Raw genomic sequence first — 20,254 nt, 5'->3', positions numbered from 1 at the left:
GCTACTAGGATCATGAAAACACGAATTTTATCATTCATATTTTTTTTTTATTTAAACTACCTATGCACTTTATTGTGGAACCTCGTGTTATCATGATTGATAAGTTTTATTGTGTAATGCAATTGTGTAAGGAATAACACGTGATCATGTAGTTAGCCAATCATAATAACGTATTATAACGAAACATACTTCTAATGTGATTATGAACAAATAAAGACAAAAACCAGTCTGATTAAAACCAGCCCCCACCACACACTTGTGTTTCAAATCTTTTTTCTTGTAAACTTTTTCTCTTGATCATATTCTATGGTGGCATGTAAGTGACATCGACTTAACAAGATAGCAAGTTAATTTATCATGATATTTTCATTATCAAGTCGACTACACAAGATAATTATCATGCGAAGTTGACATTTAGCTATACACTTTAGTTCAATAACGGACCCGCTATACACGGGTATACATAAATCAACGCCGCTTGTCAACCAAAAGACCCGCCAATAAATAACACAAGCACACGAACAGTACTGGATCGCCGAGTAGGTTATCGCATGCATTTGTTGATAGCAATTGTTATTGTTATGCGCTTACTTTTCTGCATTGACTAGAGGTATTAGGGGGGGGGGGTTGAGATCTCATAAACATGTTTTTACAACGCCGCATGTTTGCGCCTGTCCCAAGTCAGGAGCCTCTGGCCTTTGTTAGTCTTGTAATTTTTTAATCTTAGTTTCTTGTGTACAATTTGGAGTTTAGAATGGCGTTCATTATCATTGAACTAGTATATATATTTGTTTAGGGGCCAGCTGAAGGACGACTCAGGGTACGAGAATTTCTCGCTGCATTGAAGACCTGTTGGTGACCTTCTGCTGTTGTCTGCTCTATGGTCGGGTTGTTGTCTCTTTGACACATTCCCAATTTCCATTCTCAATTTTATTGATAAAAAACATACAAACGACAAAGCAGCAAATCCGACCATTGTGATATCTTGACCATTAAAACTCTGACCAAGTACACGGATGGAAATACAGTAGAAATGTGTCGGTCTATACGCCACCTTCGTGTGGGTATTCTCTGCTCCTAACTAAAACGAGTTATAAGGTTGAATCAGCTGAGGACGGACACGTATCAGTTAAAAGAGGGGCGAAAGTTACCAGATGGACATTTAAAGTCATAGATCGATAATAAACTGACAGACAACGCCACATGTGGCTTAAAAAGAAAAAGACAAAGAGACAAATATAATAGTACATAAGACACAACATAGAAAACTTAAGACTAAGCAACACGAACCCCACCAAAAATTAGGGGTGATCAAAAACATCAAACAGAGAGGATTCTAATTTAATGTCAAATATGGCAGAATAATATATTTTGTTATTTCATTTTTTTTTATTGAAACAAGGAAAAAGAGCATACATTTTATTTTTTCAAATTATCTTTCTTGATTTGACGTACCATCCAACTGTCCAAATATTTTGTTTCTTTAGTATGTATCTCAGGGACTGTCAACTGTGGTCTTGTAACATTTGATGCGCCTGCGGATGGGATTACTTCACCCGGTAAACTAACATCCATGTTTGAGGTGGCTGCAAACATTATAGACATATTTGTTCTCACACCCTTCGATGCTTTGTTGTGTCTCCGTTTTCTGTTACCAGATAAAACTTTATCAGCGTCTTTTTCAAACTTAGCAACACATGTCTGTATGCCTATGATGGGCTGGTTTTCTTTGGCGACTTTTGTTTCTTCTCCTGTTCTCTGAATGAAGTGTTTACGATTCGATTTATCTCTTGCGGAAGGTAAGTCCTCGTTGTTGAACTCAACATTATCGAGAAGTGGTGTTGAATTTTGATCTACACAGAGCGTGTTAAGTTCCGTTTGGCAATTTCTTTCTTCCGCGGAGAGATGTCTGCTCTTATTCTTATTATTTCTTGGAATAATTGCCGTGTTACTTATAACGCTTGATACTGAAAGTGATCCTGGTTGATTAAAGGGTACAACTCTGTTCTTATTAAATATATATCTCAGTCTCAGAACAAACCTTGCCAAAGCAAACTCTTTTCCTTGTTGGTTTCTGTCTGAATTTCTTTTTTTTCCGCAAGTAGCTCCCATTTTTTATTCTTCAGTATGTTCGTCGTTAATCTCAGTGTAATGAAGCTTTGCGCGATCCCGAAATGCTCGCTGTTGCTGCACGCTGACGTCGACTGCATTGTTGCGTGCATGACTATATATAGAGGATGCGCATGCTTGTTGAAGACTGGACGGCCGACGATTGACGGGAAACGATGAAAGATTCTGTGATTAACAAAATACTACAAAACAACAATTTAGATTGAAATTAAATGATTGAGCAGGCGCCCTTCAATTAAAAGGGGAATTAAGATATATCAAATGAATAAGCCATAGCAAGTTTGTGTTCCCTATTATGTCCAAACGCTACGGTCTGACTCTTTTAGCATGCAGCATCTGCAACGGCGATTATTTCGGGATTGTCCAAAATTCTGTTGTATGAGATGAACGATGTAAACACTGAGGCATAAAACATAGGAGCAATACTTGTGTGGATTTTTAAAAATATTTTTAGAGCAGAAATTTTTTAGATTGAGTCTCGTTGAAAACCAGAATGCTTTGATGATGAGTTTATTTGCATACCAAAATATTTGAATCTACGTTGCTTAATTATTAAAAAAAAGATCTATTTTTTTTTAATATAATGAATTTATATATATAAAATAATAAAGGTGTATCATAGTGATGGAGAAAAAATACAGAAAACTTGAGCATTACGTACCATGTGTTATTGTAGCTGAGATGTATAACAAGAATTGAAAATACGAGGTGCTTAGTTTGGAAGAATTGAGAATACGAGGTACTTAGTTTGGAAGAATTGAGAATAACGAGGTGCTTAAATAGAAAGAATTGAGAATAAGGAGGTGCTTAGATAGGAAGAATTGAGAATAACGAGAGGCTTAAATAAAACGAAATGAGAATAACGAGGTGCTTAGATAGAAAGAATTGAGAATAACGAGGTGCTTAGATAGAAAAAACTAAGAATAACGAGGTACTTAGATAGAAAGAAATGAGAATAATGATGTGCTTAGATGTATTACAAGAATTAAGAACACGAGGTGCTCAGTTTGGAATAACTGAGAATACGAGGTGCTTAGTTTGGAAAAATTGAGAATAACGAGGTGCTTAAATAGAAAAAAAATGAGAATAAGGAGGTGCTTAGATAGAAAGAATTGAGAATAACGAGAGGCTTAAATAGAACGAAATGAGAATAACGAGGTGCTTAGGTAGAAAGAACTATGAATAACGAGGTACTTAGATAGAAAGAATTGAGAATAACGAGGGGCTTAAATAGAAAGAAATGGAAATAACGAGGTGCTTAGGTAGGAAGAATTGAGAAAACCGAGGGGCTTAAATAGACAGAATTGAGAATAACGAGGTGCTTAGATAGAAAGAATTGAGAATAACGAGAGGCTTAAATAGAAAGAAATGAGAATAACAAGGTGCTTAAATTGGAAGAATTGAGAATAACGATGTGCTTATATTAGATAGGAAAATTGGGAATAACGAGGTTCTGAAATAGAAAGAAATGAGAACAACGAGGTGCTTAGATAGGAAGAATTAAGAATAACGATGTGCTTATATTAGATAGGAAAAATTGAGAATAACGAGGTGCTTAAATAGAAAGAATTGAGAATAAGGAGGTGCTTAGATAGGAAGAATTGAGAATAACAAGAGGCTTAAATAAAACGAAATGAGAATAACGAGGTGCTTAGATAGAAAGAACTAAGAATAACGAGGTACTTAGATAGAAAGAATTGAGAATAACGAGAGGCTTAGATAGAAAGAAATGAGAATAATGATGTGCTTAGATGTATAACAAGAATTAAGAACACGAGGTGCTCAGTTTGGAAGAACTGAGAATACGAGGTGCTTAGTTTGAAAGAATTGAGAATAACGAGGTGCTCAAATAGAAAAATTGAGAATAAGGAGGTGCTTAGATAGAAAGAATTGAGAATATCGAGAGGCTTAAATAGAACGAAATGAGAATAACGAGGTGCTTAGATAGAAAGAATTGAGAATGACGAGGTGCTTAGATAAAAAGAACTATGAATAACGAGGTACTTAGATAGAAAGAATTGAGAATAACGAGGGGCTTAAATAGAAAGAAATGGAAATAACGAGGTGCTTAGTTAGGAAGAATTGAGAAAAACGAGGGGCTCAAATAGACAGAATTGAGAATAACGATGTGCTTAGATAGAAAGAATTGAGAATAACGAGATAAAATTGAGAATGGAAATGGGGAATGTGCCAAAGAGATAACAACCCGACCATAGAAAAAAACAACAACAGAAGGTCACCAACAGGTCTTCAATGTAGCGAGAAATTCCCGCACCCGGAGGCGTCCTTCAACTGGCCCCTAAACAAATATATACTAGTTCAGTGATAATGAACGCCATACTAATTTCCAAATTGTACACAAGTTGAAGAAACTAAAATTAAAATAATACAAGACTAACAAAGGCCAGAGGCTCCTGACTTGGGACAGGCGCAAAAATGCGGCGGGGTTAAACATGTTTGTGAGATCTCAACCCTCCCCCTATACCTCTAGCCAATGTAGAAAAGTAAACGCATAACAATACGCACATTAAAATTCAGTTCAAGAGAAGTCCGAGTCTGATGTCAGAAGATGTAACCAAAGAAAATAAACAGAGAGGCTTAAATAGAAAGAAATGAGAATAACAAGGTGCTTAAATAGGAAGAATAGAGAATAACGATGTGCTTATATTAGATAAGAAAAATTGAGAATAACGAGGTGCTGAAATAGAAAGATTTGAAAATAACAAGGTGATAAAATAGAAAGAATTGAGAATAACGAGGTGATGAAATAGAAAGAATCGAGAATAAGGAGGGGCTTAGATAGGAAGAATTGAGAATATAGTAAATAAAGAATATGGAAAATAATATATTTGTTTGTATTGTATTATGAAAAAAAAAAATTATTGATGTTGTAATGTTTATGCCCTTTGGGGCCCATAATTGGAAATAAAATATCTTATCTTATATTTGAAGTTATAACACTCCAAAGCGCTTTTCTTGTTTTGTTTTCATCAGGAACGTTTTATATTTGTAAAGGTAGGGATGTATACACAACCGATGGTCGACTCGTTTAGATCTTCATGGCATAAAGGGATCTATCAAAAGAAAAATGTCCGCCAAGTTGATATGTCTGTTATATGCCTTCTCCTCGTGTATAAATGGAAGCAAATATAAACAAAAACCAGTCTGATTCAAAAGCCCCCACTTTACAGTTGTGTTTCCAATCTTTTTTCTAACTTTTTTTCTTAATACGGCAGTCATTTGGTTATGTTTAAAGGGCATTGGCTGTCGGATGCATGGTCACCGATATGGTTCTAATTCTTATATTTGATTTATAACATGCTAAAACGTATATCCAAATATTGAAAAGTCTAAAATAAGCAATATAAATGGCATAGGATTGATATGTATCATGATTTCGTGTGTATTTTAGTCTAGACCTCATCTAATTAACTATCGAGGTAACCTCCGAAGACTGCAGATGATTATATAAGCGATACAAACATGAATTAGTAGATATAAATACATTGTAGATAGCAAACATTCGTACAAAAAGAAAGTGACTCTTGCTCGTCATCCTCATAATCCAATCTTAAAATTGTGGAAAAGGCACACGAGGGTCTTAATAGAGAATAATTAATGGGGTTATACTAGTACTATAAAAAAAATAAAGAAAAAAAAATAAAAAAAAGACAAACTAGGTTAAAAAAAAAAAAATAGAGAGTAATTGAGTGCTAAAAGTATTAAAAAAGTTAATAATGAGCAAAAACTATAAATAATCGATTTTTTTAAGGAGGACCCCCTCCTATAAACTCCCAGACCCTAAAACATGATTATCATTATCCTGATCATATCGAATTAATAAAATATCAAAGCACGTACATCGTAGCAGCAGGAGCAGGTTGGTTAATTATAAGAGGATTACGTACATGTTATGTGCTGTATGACCTATTCCAGTGACCTATAGCTGTAACAGGATTATAACCACATGTTTGCAATTACTGGCCGAAAGTTTATCCACTCATTGTCTCAATAACTGGACAGGAATACTATACAGAAATGCACTATTTTTACGGGTAATTACAATATATTGTACATTTAATTAGTGTTAAAACTATACATTGTTTGTAACTGAATACTAATTAAGACTATGGCCCAAACTAATTACAACAATGTGATTTTAAAGTATAAATTCATTTAATTTGCTTTTTAGACTTGTCAATTCACTGACGACGTGGCTAGATATTGTCTTTTGAAATAGAACTTAATTGATATCTTATCAATAATGAAATTCGCAGACGGAATCCTGTGTTTTCCACTTATGATTCAGTAAAACACAGGGCTTAATTCGTTGTCAGTTAGGTTACACGATATCGAATGGCATATCTTCCGATTGCACACTTGTACTTTTAATCGAGTTACATCGGAATATGTCATAAAAAATGGGACTATTTTTGTTTTCTTGAATTTTTTTTTTTATAGGAAAACGTCAACATACGGACGTTGTGAGTTGGTAACTACAACCAAAAATCTGTTCCACAATATGAACTATATTATATCCCAGCTGATACCAAATTTCCTGATTTAACAAACTTGACGACAGTGTCAAGATAGAACTACAGACAACCACTCCCCAGTTATACAATCACATCATCGAACCGTGGCAGAGTAAAATAAGTTTTTCGTTACTCTATTTCTCCGGAAACATATGAGGTCTCCTCATGGGATTTTTGATTATTTGATTACTTGACCGTTTTTATATATAGTGATTATTTGATTACCAGACGAAATATTTCATGATTATTTGATAATCAAGAACTGTGTTTTGTGATTATCTGATTATTTTGTTTGAAAAAATTATTGATTATGTGATTAGATTGGCAAACATTTGTGATTGTGTGATTACTTTGACACCCCATGAAGGGCAACACAAATGACTCTGATTTCTCAAGTCCATTGAGGCAAATTTAGTAATACTTTTAGAAATATTTTAAAAGTGCAAGATCGAATTGAAAGCAGAAATAACTGAAAAAAAGGTTTGCTCCGTAAGTCCAATGTTTTATCTTTGAATAGTTTAATTGGTTGCAAGAAGTCATGCATATATCTGATGGTTTATTTCTGCGGTATAAATCGGGTGCCACAACTCTTTTGAAGAATCTAAGGCTGTACATGTTCACAACTTTTCTTGGCTATATACGATGTGTGCGTCTCTACAAAAAATAGTGTTATTTGATAGAAAGGACAAGGTTAAAATTCCCTTTAGGCCAAACATGGCCATGAATTCCAACTACATCAGAAAACTTCAAAATGAACATAATTTTATTCGTAATGGATCTGCTAGTATTTCAAAAGCCTTGTGACAAATAGTTTTAACATTTTTTTTTTCATTAATTAAAGCACATTTTTGGGTTTAATCCACCATCCTCGGTCGAGTTTCTACATAAGAAAATACTGTACCAAGTCAGGAATATGACAGTTCCCGTTGTTCTTGTTATCCATTCGTTTGATGTGTTTGAGCTTTTGATTTTGCCATTGGGACTTTCCTTTTTTAATTTTAATTCACCTCGGAGTTCAGTATTTTTGTGATTTTACTTTTTTCCTTAGATTCCAACATGTTCATTTAATGTTCAAAGTAGTAAATTTTGGATATATTGTAAAAAAAAAAAAAAAAAAAAAGGATTTCGCACATTTTTCTAACCAACAATCTGAGGAAATCCTTGGCCGCAACCTAGGATCCAAAATGTTCTGTAGCCAAATGTTTCCAATGATGATATCGAATCCCTAACCACAAACACCTTTTGGGTCATCTAGGCGGCCAAAGTAAATTGTGTAAAAAACGGTAAAAAATTATCCCGGCCTGAAATATGTCCAAAACCACTGAACACAAATATTGCATACTTGAGAGGTAATTTCGTCGTTATTTTTTATGTGATGTGCGAAAAGGAAGATATTTTGTAATAATAGTTTAATATTCCACTTGAACTTTTTCAATGTGGTCATTATGTTGCAAGTTGTCCTGATTACAAAAAAACCTATCAAACTCTAAGGGCCAAATTTAAACCATTGTGAACTTAATCCTTTGCCATCAAAAAGAAAAGAAAGAAAGTTACAATCCAAGTCATTAAGGGTTTTTCATATAACAGAAATTTTAATTTATCGCGCACGGAGCTGTTTGGGATGATGTATTTTTAGCAAGTTCGATATTCGAAATTACCAAATATTTATGTCAAAACGAAACTAAAGAAAAGCTTGTCAATATCAGATATGTCTAAAATATTTCCTAGATCAAGTCACACTGGATTCATTTATATAAAGTTATATTCTTGATATAGTATATTGAAATTTATGATTAAGACATAATAATCTTTACTGAATTCGAAATCGTCACTAAATTATGAAAATCCGTAATTTATATTGACCGCACCAAATAAACTGTTTCCCGTTGTTTCTGATCTGTCACTCGATATTTTTGATTGCTGATTAAAATCTAATGTCATTTAAATCTCCAGCCATATGCAAGTTAATTACAACAAGACATCGTATGAAGACTGGTTGGCCAAAAGTTATGTGAAACAAATGAGTGGAAATCAGCACAATAGACAGGCCGCGACGTGGAGGAAACTCTACCTCAGCAGGGCCAAGCTCAAAGCATCAAGTTCTACGTCAGCATTACTGTCAGGATTCGCAATGGTAAGAATGAAACTAAAATATATGTTTGTAGCTTTTACGGATTTTTTTTTTTTACCTCAATGAGAAAATCGATTCTTTACCGTATGGCACATGTTACAACTGCATTTTGTACTGATGTGACTTAAAAAAATATTTATCAAAGATAATATGTGTTATGATCTGTTATGTGAATAAGCTTGCACTTGTACAGAGATAATCTATTATAGTACAGTTAGTGTGGGTTCCTGATGTAGTGGTTAATACTGATGGCTACAGAGCTGAAGGCCCAGGGTGTCGTTTCTGCCTTGGCCCGAAGTTGGGTGCTCGAAATCTCAGTACATCAGACACAGGGCTGATTTTTACCCTCCTATACACTTCACTGCTTCCCAAACCCGAGTTTAAACTTGTATGGGTACTTTTAGTCCATTAATTATGAAGTCTGGCAAGGCTACGAAGGCGTCCCAGAAAAAAATAGCCTCTACGAAGGCGTCCCAAAAAAACAATAAAATAGCCTTGCCAGACGTCATAATTATTTGGACTAGGGACCTGGGTAATTTGAGCCTCAGTTGGTCAAAGTTGTTCCCTCCTTTGACATATAGATCAATCTTCTGAAATTTCTTCGGTTTGTCTGGTTCCACCAATTGTCCCTGTGGTTCTCTCCGAGTATATCGGCTTCCTCCACCTAAATAACAGAACACCTGGTGTCCTAGCACTCCCTTTGTGTTTGGGTGGGGATTGTCCTAGTAAAAAAATGTTGTATATATATGTTAGTGACACATCTCCATCAACTCAAAAGGGAGTGTACACAGATTCCACTGTACCCTCACAGATCTACATGTACATGTAGAGGGTTAAATGGTGGTTTCTTCTGATAACAAAGGAATTTACCGGTGCATACATATATATTTGTTTAGGGGCCAACTGAAGAATGCCTCCGGGTGCTGGAATTTCTGGCTGCATTGAAGACCTGTTGGTGACCTTCTGTTGTTGTCTTCTCTATGGTCGGGTTGTTGTCTCTTTGAGTTTTAACTTTATTATTTTAATTCAATAGAGTTGATTACATTTCTATCAATTGTTTATTAGAGATGTTGAAATATATTATATATATATATTTATTATGTATGTACAACTCGTCTAAACATCAACCCAACAATGTTAGATCTGTAAATTTGCTTTCGCAAATATTTTGTTCTTCCCTCACCGGGAATCGAACCCATGCTACTGAGATATCGTGACACCAAATCGCCTGCACTGTAGCCATCCCGCTAGACCACAGGATACTTGTATATAATAATATATATTAAAAAAACATGGAAAATGTGAATTCTATCACAAAACGGTAAACATCAATGCAAGCCTTATTTAAATACATAAATGCTGGTACTGAGTTACTGTTCTTGACATAATTAAACAGGTGCACCACGTTTGGTAGTTTCACCTTTGTCCAAATCTTTGAGAGACTTAATGTCTTCCAACAGTCTAAAAATTAGAATATTTAGTTTCTGTTGAAGTTAGTGCAAACATGTAACTAATTTAATGACCTTGATGACAGAGTGTCAGTCTGGCAGTCTCATAATGTTAGAAATTTAAAATTTGTGAGAGGAAAAATCAGAACTCAAGAAATTTGCAAGTTTAGTGACACATGTTTTATTGGATGAAAGAAACTGGTATCCCCATGAATTTTTTTATAACAATGTGTCTTTGTCATGTTTTTTTAGATGTTTTTTAGAGAGTTTTCTTATTTTTGACCATGTCTGATGCAGAGTCCAAACAGTCAGATGAGGAAATTATGTTTCTATATCATTTATATTTTAGTCCTTTAAAATGACAAAATTGAGCAAGTAAACGACTTTAAGATTTGTTAATTTTTAAACTGATCTCTTGTTCCCAATGTGTACTTGTTTGATGTACATTTTGAGAGTTTTCTTTTATTGCTCTGATCAAAGGATGAGTGTCATATGGAAATCTGGTTATTTTTATTTTTCAATTAAAGTGGGAATAATAGGGTAAGTCAATGATTATTGATAAGCATTGTTCCATCTCAATGTCATGGAAATTAATTGGCCCAGATCCCTTGGTCATCAGCCATTGTCTATTGTCGTTGGAACTCTTTTAACAGACTATATCTGTATTTCCCCCCAGTTTGTTTGCCTTAAATTAAAAGAGAATAGTAAAGGCTTTTTCCCCTGGAGAAAAATCCCAATTTGAAAAAAAATGGCTTTAAATTTGTCCCAAAAGACAACTTTTTTCGCAAACAGTGCAATCTCAGTAGTAATTGTGCATGAATACAAACTGAAAAACACTCATTTATACACTTTTGATGCCTACAATGACTATATGTGCAGATTTGATGGTCTATTTATGTATCATCACTGAGACAAAAAGGGGTCTTATTTCAAAGCAGGGTTTGACTCTTGAATGGGGGTCTGCAAATTGTAGTTTCAGTCAAATTCATGGTTTATTATAAACTTCCCAATTTGATAAAAATGACGCATATTTTCCCAATAAAAAATGTTAGAGGTAGTTTTGAAAAAAGCCAACAATATCACTGCGGCCCCATAGAGACAATATGAATGTTTCAATACTGAGGACATCATTATATTTCCTTAGCTCATGAAAAAGCTGTCAGGACAGACATAATCAATGTGAAATGTGTCCTCAATGTTGTAACAATAATAATAAGATAAGAATGATAATACTTCATTTAAATAGACTTACATGGTTAGCTATACAACTGATTTTCCTAGAGGCCATAAAAAACCAGCTTTCAGCCGTTCACATTGTGAAGTTAATATGTGAAACCTTCAGGGTTGTCACTAAGGCAAGTTCAAAATTTGCCTAGACTATCATTTTGAAAGATAGTATAATGTTATATCAACTGAGTGAGCACAAAAGTTGTCATTTTTAATGAAAAAAATATGAAAATAAACAAACTTGATGTAATTTCCTTGTTCCATTTTGTCATGGGGACTGAAATGGACTCACTATGGCGAAAAATGACTAGTCTTTGGACCGAGACTTCCGTTCAAAATTAATTATTGAGAAACACCCAACCTTGCAGATGGTTAACTATATATTTCATTCAAGTTTAGAGAGATTTTGAATATCTTGGCACTAAGTCTTTCAATTCTTTTCCCCCTGGCATTAGACCTTGAGATGTTTTTGACTTCATCAGTTCATACATTTATGTCACGAAACTATAATTCAAGTCCATGACTAACTCTGGTATAGACCAATCAATTATTCTCTTCTTATGCTTCTTATTTGAAGATTATTTCTGCCATGGGGAGAAAAAAAGTATTTTAAAGTTAATGTCCTTCTGTTGATTAAAAGATTCAATGACATATATATATACATGAACGTACAATACATTTGGATACCGTACAAGATTTCATTTGCTGCTGTAGGCCTATTGTAAACATTCATACTTTCATAAAAGCATGTCTTTACAGACAGAAACTTTTAATTTATTTATCCAAATTAACTGATATATACATGTATATTATGTTACAACTCATGTTACATCGTAAACTAGGAAACATATTTACTTTGGGAATGTCAGATCTTTAAACCTGAAGATATTCAACTTGTACAAAAAATATAGATTTTTTATTGAATTCGGCTAATCTCGTAACAATAAACTTAAGTTTGGGATACAATTTTGACCATTCCTAGAGTCACAGGTCTTAATCTCTAAATTTAAATGTATTCACTTGATATTATAAAGTAGGGTAATAATAAAGGTAATTTATATGCAGAAAGATAAATAAATCTGTCCTACATCTATAGACAGTGATATTGTCATAGATAAAATGTTTATAATAAAAGTAAAGATTTGTGCATAATGTCCAGAGGGCATGGGGACAAAGTAGATTGATGTTATAAGTGACCATTGACATAGGACAGAATGGATTGATGTTATAAGTGACCATTGAACAGGTGTTTGCAGGTGTGTGATTTACCTGTCCGAGGTTCTGTTATTCTTACCTCTAATTAGTGAATTTGTCATTTTGTATAGTGATTAATTAACTGTTAATTGACAAGTGCAAATTATAAACAATTTGTGAGAGCCTTGTGGAAATTCAAATATAATGTCTACAAGAAATGATTAAATATATGTCTCCTCAATTTATCTAAAATTGACAAGTACTAAATGGAAGAAAAATGTTGGAGTATTCTTTGTTGAACTTGTACGTGTACTAGGTTCTCGATGGAGAATTATTCATATGTAAATATGATACCTGTATGCCGTAAACTTGATAAATAGAAGGATTTTTTTTATGCAAATCAGAAGTTTATTTAACAATATCAAATATTAAACGGACATAATAAATTAAAGCATACAGTGCATCATAAATATTAGGATATTTTGTATACAAATGACAAGGTTATTCATCAAAATCAAATATTATAACGAATATATATTTAATAATATAACTTTATGCATATGCAGTGCACCAATTTCATATCATCTGTATTAAAAGGCATAATACAGTACATGTACCTCAAAAACTGGTTGAGGAAATTAAACTCTGGTCAGAAAAATATTGTACAGTTTTTTGGGAAGGAACTACTTAATAGATCTACATGATAAATGGAACATTCACAGTTTTGGTAGTGTAAACGGATATTGAAAGTGGTTGAAATATATGTATGTATGTCATGTAGATAAAATATTACTGGAGCGTGTATTTGCATACATAGTACATGTACTAATATCAATAGATAAATACATGCAAAAGAAAAACTTATCTTATTGATTCCGAGACAGATGGTTTAGAATTTACCATTTATAACTTTGAATAGGAATTATAATGAAGAATCATTTCTCAGGAGATTGAACTTTGACTTGATTGGACTAAAGAGGTCATACAACCCTCTTTGATTGGATTCATTCATGTCTTGTGATTGAAAACATTTAATTAAATGTTTAAACTGTGAATTGATTTTTATAAAATGGCCAAAATGGGAATAACTAAAGAAGGAAGAAATTGGTTATATTTACATCATAGTAAAGCTAGATTGAAAGCTTCTAGTCATACATCCTCACTCTTGGCAGGATTTGCTTTGGTAAGTTAATTTGAAATAGTTGTGGGGAGTTTTCTACTGTTTTTTCAGAAGGGATCTTACACTTAATTTGTGAGAAATACAGTCCCACTGCTTATTCAAATTTAACTTGCACTGCCTAGCATACAAATTTGTGTTTTCCTTCCAAAGTTATCTCAGTCTTTATGATCAGATACAAATCGGGAATAATTGCTAAATAACTGTCAAGATCATTTGGTAACTCTGTAATATCGTTCAAAGGAGTAGGTCCAGTGAGACCCCTTTTTGGCCCTAAAATATACCAGTTTTACAATTTGTTAAAATATTTAGAAAGATTCTGTTGGCCTGTACTGGCTGTAGAGCTGACATTTGAAAGGCCCTAAAGCAATTTTACAACCACAGGCTGCTAGACCTGTGGCTTAGAGTTAAGACTGTAAGCTAACATGAAGATTTGTCTTATAGATGGTTTTTTTTCCATTCTGTATTTGGATTGACATTTTCTCAACATCTCAATTTTGTCTTTTTGACTCAAAATGGGAGACATAGTGATGCTTATAACACTGAAAGCATTAACTATTTGTTTTAAGCTATACTGAGTGCCGATGAAAACGCAACACTTTTGTTTTTCCAAAAAATCTTATAATTTTTATTTTATTTATATTAGAACTTAGTATAGTTGGTTGAAAATGACTTTTAAGACAATTTTCGACAACTTTAAGGTTGAGTGATTTTTGGAACAAATGCGAAGTAAGGGTTATTTTTAACGAACAAAAACCGAGTTCACCGCTATTCAACATACGCACCATTTTCACGATTTTGTCATTTAAAGCTTGGCTAATGTCATGAATTTTCCCGCCCTTATTGTTAGGAAACTGCAATAAACATCTGAGTTAATGCCAGGACTTTCCGACAACCAGCGACATGCAGTTTTGGGCATGATCCAATGAAGCCTTTCACAGTATACAATTACGAGAAGACTGAAGTTGTAGCCTCTACAATAACCCAAATCATCCACAAATTCAACCAAAATGGATCATTTAATGATAAGCCACATCCCGGGGTACAAAAAGCAAGAAACGCTCAGCAAGACCGATACATTTGGTCTTTCACATATCCGATATCGACTATGATGGCTGTCCAAATGTCAAAGAGTTCAATGGTGATAACGGTAGAACCTTTGGAGCAATTCAGTTGAAATTTCATTTGCGCAGAAATTGTTTAAGAGCACCACAGTCTTTCCTTATTGACATTTAAACAGCCGTCTGGCGTAAATATCGAATTCTGTAGACCAAAAATCATTCATTATGTACAAAAAACGTCAGTGGTGGTTACATAGACATTTGGCACCCGCCTTGGCTAAAAGTCATGCTTTTCGCATCGACCAAATTTTGTATCAGATTTGACATGTTTTAGACGATGAAAACCACCTCCAATATCATAAAGTCAGCTTGAGTTTGCTTTGCGGGACAAGTGGAATAACATTCCTTGGGATCACATTAAACGTCCGGGGTGATCAATTCCACGGCGCTGTTGAGATTGCGCTCACCACAGGGTTGTAACATTTTTTGTTAGGACTGTTAGTTGATGATTCGACATTGGATGTTTCGTTTACTTATTGCGCCCGAAAGATTACAATAAAACATTTTTGTTTGATATCGATCTATTGTTAAAATAGTTAATTTTCAAGAACAATTTATTTTGAGAGATTATCATTTCTTATATAAATTTTATTTTTGAAAAAACAGACAATTCTGCCTTCATTAACTGGTTTTTAAGATTCTAAAAAATGCTTTCAAAATATTTGTGTGAAGAAAAAAGTGTTTAATTTTATATGAAATGACTATAGGAAAATTTTGTGCGGGACAACATTTCTATTGTACATGCATTTAATTCACTCTGAGCAGGAACAGCTTGAAGTATTTCAATGATATTTAGTATGCAGTTCATGCTATATTAGTATTGGCACATTTCCATTTCTATTTCCATCCAGAATATATATATGGCACCTTAGTTCATTCATACCAGTTGTTTATGCATTGTATTTCACTATTGGAATTACTAACAGGCGAGACATATCTCTGTGTCAATATTTCATCATTCTGTTCATTGATTTGATGTAGTCTTTTATTCTTTGTTTGATTTTAACAGGATCTTAAATAGTATGTGATTTTTAATTTAATGCCAATAATTATTTTTCATTAATTACTTTGTATATGTGAAGAGGTGATAGTACAATGTACATAATAATGAATTAGGAATAATTTTGTTTGTAAAAGGTCTCAATGTTGTGTAGAATAGGTCACCCAAAATAATACTGTTTTGTCAAAAGTACCTGGTGTTTTTAAATCCATTTGTAGTTGGTATGAATGCTTTAGTTGTTCATTCATTAGAAGAAAAAAAAGTTTGAAAAATTGTATGGTGCACAAAAATTGCACATGGAGAACTCATGTAAATGCACAGCTCAATTACAATTATCTAATTTATCTTAGAGAATTTTGATATAATAACTGTATGATTATCTCCCCTTTTCTTTTGAATATTTGAGGAAGCCTTCTAAATGTATATTATGAGTTCATAAAAGATTAAAAAAGATTAATAATTTTAACAATTGAGCATTAATTGTAGCAGTGGGTATTACAAAATGTCTACTGTTTATACCAAGTTTAAATTAGTATCATATGAACTGTATGTAAATAGATTTTGTATGTTTTTAAAATAGGGTTTATAAAGAGTACTGGTATAACAGTGTAATACATGCATTGGAATTATGAAAATGAGGGTACCAAGATTTTGAAAGGTGGGAAAGGAAGGGGGGAACAAACAAGACAAGCAAAAAAGTATATGTATTATTTGGTACACAAATCAATATAATCAAATGCTAATGGGAAATAAATATACTAAGTATTGAGACTGTTTTAATGATTCACAATTTATCCTTTAAACCCTTCCGAAATCACACATCCCCAAGCGGTGGATTCAGAAAAGGGGGATTGGAACTTCCCCTTTTTTGGGACGATCAATGCATTTGAATGGGGATATTATATGGTTGCCCCCATCCATCCCTCACCCCCTTTTATCCTGGGTTGGGACCCTTTTTTTAAATAGTTGGATCTGTCCCTGTTCTCCAAACCAACATGTACCTGCTAAAAAAAAACTGCACAATTAAGAGGTTTAATATTAGTACATTTTTTACTTTAGACACAGTAATTTCATATTATTTCACAGACAATTTATTGTAGCATCACATCACTACAGTTTTATCAATTTGTTTATAAATGCATTTTTCTATTTTCAGGTTGCTTTGGTAGAAATACAGATTGAAGAAGATGTATCACCAGCTCTTCTGATAGTGTTTAGTGTGTGTACCACGTTACTTGTTTCTGTACATCTCCTGGCCTTGATGATTAGTACATGTATCTTACCAAACATTGAGGCTGTCAGCAATGTACATAATGTCAATGCTGTCAACGAATCTCCGCATGAAAAAATGAATATTTTAATTCAAATGGCGTGGGCATTTTCAACGGGACTTGGAATATTATTGTTTTTGACGGAAATAGTGCTAATATGCTGGGTCAAGTTTGACGTGAAGAAAATCGGTAACAATAAAGGAGCAGCATGGGCGTCGACTGCTGTGGTCATTCCTGTGGGAGTTATTTTCATAATATTTTCATTCCATTTTTATCGACAATTAATTTCACATAAAGTTGAACAGAAAGCTAAAGACATAGAAGAGTTAGCGAGACTGGCAAATGATATAGATATGAACAACCATAACAGTGGTGGCATACAAATTGTCTAAATCTATTTTGTTATTTAACATCAATATTGTTCTTGTTACTAGTTGTTGCAAAGTTTATTTAAGAAGGCATAGTTTAAAATTGTATGATTATCTCCCCTTATTTGAAGATGTTTGGTACCTTGTAGCCATGGTTACATTTGTGTAGTATGATAGTACTACATGTACTTGGCATTATTCATTTACATAACTTTTTTCCCCATTTTAACAGGTCTGAATCGTTCTTTTGGTAGGAATAAGATTTCAAAAGTTCAGTGTGCAAAAATGATTTGTTTTTGTGTTTGTTTTTTTTTCCAATGGAATCTTTATTAGAATTCTCAAAGTTTTAGGGAATTTTTTGTTATAATTTTTAATCATGTCCAGTAATTTTTTTTGCTTTTAATTGCCCCACAAGATTTAAAAGCACTTTTTTGTTAAAGTGTTGCATTATATTTACCTCAAGTATTTCAATACTGGGCATGCTCAAATAAAAAAAATGTCTTTTAAAAATTAACATGAAATGACTAACATGTATTATAATGTCAGGTCTTTTGTGCATTTTATTTTCTCAAGTTTCTGTAAAAAAATGTGTTATATTTTCTACACCAAATTTCTTCACATTTTGCTTTATATTATGTGTTATTATAGAAGACATTTTTAATATTTTTTTACTGATAATGTATAAATGTTTTTGTAATTTATTATGATGTCTTTGAACTTTTAAAAATTCAACTGTAAAAGAGATTTAATACAAATTGAGATATTGATATTTAAAAAAAAAGGATAATGATCTGTTTGCTCAATTATTTGAGACAACGATGTAGAATGTGATATACTAATCAATTATATGAAGGAGTTTGATGTTGGGTCTGTTGAGGCATTTTTCTTTACCTTTTAAATATTTTATTCTCATATACATTTTTGTTAAAATATAGTTCAAGTATGAAGATTAATTTTTAAATATTTTTTTACTATAGCAAACAAGTTAATATCTTTATTCAAACATTATGACATTGCCTTTTGCTTGCCAAACTTTCCACTAAGTTTTTATATGTGTTTTTCTTTGATCATAACATCCAAAACATTTTTAAAGCACTAACTCAAATTACACTGATTTTTAAGAGTTTAAGATTTTTTCAGACTACAAAATGTTTATGACAAGTGAGAAAACTTTTTTTATAATTTCATATCTGTAAAAAGTAAAATATATTCCTTTTTACCAGTAGAAACACTTTTTATTGCTCACGCTACAGTGATTCATATATAATCAACAAAAGGGTCAGGCGGCCCGTGCCTCCTGCTCGCCTTAATCCGCATCTCTTTGAAGGATTACCACCAGTAAATAAATAGCATAGCAATGTGCAATGTCCTTAATAGGAAAAAGCATTCCAGAAATTGATCATTTGCTGTCTTCAAATGGGAGACAACTGGTGTTAGTTTTCAATGTCATTCTCTGTTAAAATAATATTTTTCTACAATTATTTGTGTATGTATAGCATCAACTGTAATTTATTTTATTAAATGTTGTAAATATTATTTATTTGCAAGTCTTAATACATTTTCTGTAAGACAAGCATCCTGACTGTGACAGATTGTACCTATTAGGTGGCATATTCTTGTTCACATATTTCTTTCTTTTATCTAATATTTAACATTAGACGTCATGGACGCGGCAAACTCTGACAGATCTGTGATTTAAGCTACTTCATTAAAATTCTCGTTTTATCATATTCATCTTACTTTTGTCTAAAATGTTTCCAATTGAACAATGATTTTTTTTCCAATTGATAAAAAAAAATGTAGGAAAAAAAAATTTCATTTGAGAAGTTTTATTTATATAAACTTCTGATATGACTGAGAAGTTATAAAATATTATTCTTTGAAAAAGGGAAGGTTGTATCATGCTCTCATGTCACATCTATTTATTTAAAAACGTCTCCTTTTTACAATAAAAACAGATAAAAAAAAATGATTTTTATTTCAAAAGTAAAGTATGTATCTATTTGGTATGTTAATAGATGTAAGAAGATGTGGTATGAGTGTAAATGAGAAACACTCCATCCATGTCACAATTTGTAAATGTAAACCAAAAGTCAAAGTACAGTCTTCAACATGGTGCCTTGGTGAGGCCCCTCATGGGGGGGTCCTAGTAATCACATAATCACCATTTTTTTGCCAATATAATCACATAATCATTAAATATTTGCTTATCTTTAGTAATCAAATAATCATAAACTAAAAATACAGTCCTAGGTAATCAAATAATCATGAAATATTTGGCTTAATAATCAAATAATCATTAAAAAAACGGCCAAGTAATCACATAATCAAAAACCCCATGAGGGCCCTCCTTGGTGCACATCAAACAGCAAGCTTTGTAGGGCCCAAAATGACTAGTGTAAAACAATTAAAAAAGGAGCTAACAGTAGATCTAATCTATATACAAAAAAAACAAGAAATGAGAAAGTCTACTGAACATCAGGTTAACACAGTTTTACCCAATGAAGAATTTATAGACAACATCATTGAAGTTAATCTCTATCAAGAATTTGTTTGGGAAAGTTAATATTTCAAGTGGTCAATTGATGTACATGTCCATGATAAGAGGACATTTTCATTAAGATTTATAAGTACTTAATGTTTATTAGATCT

General features: G+C 32.8%; 1 protein-coding gene across 1 annotated transcript; it reads left to right on the top strand.

Annotated features, from left to right (window-relative positions):
- Positions 1-6,063: 6,063 nt before the first annotated feature.
- LOC143076542 (calcium release-activated calcium channel protein 1-like) lies at positions 6,064-19,330 on the top strand. Its single transcript, XM_076252368.1, has 3 exons — positions 6,064-6,185; positions 8,619-8,799; positions 17,120-19,330. Exons 1-3 carry the CDS (start codon positions 6,169-6,171, stop codon positions 17,624-17,626), a joined length of 705 nt encoding a protein of 234 aa, XP_076108483.1. The 5' UTR covers positions 6,064-6,168; the 3' UTR covers positions 17,627-19,330.
- Positions 19,331-20,254: the final 924 nt, after the last annotated feature.

This window comes from Mytilus galloprovincialis, chromosome 5 (assembly GCF_965363235.1).
Source record: "Mytilus galloprovincialis chromosome 5, xbMytGall1.hap1.1, whole genome shotgun sequence".
Taxonomy (NCBI): Eukaryota; Metazoa; Mollusca; class Bivalvia; order Mytilida; family Mytilidae; genus Mytilus; species Mytilus galloprovincialis.
The sequence above is the reverse complement of the archived record's forward strand: the minus strand, read 5'-3'. Positions and strand labels throughout refer to the sequence as shown.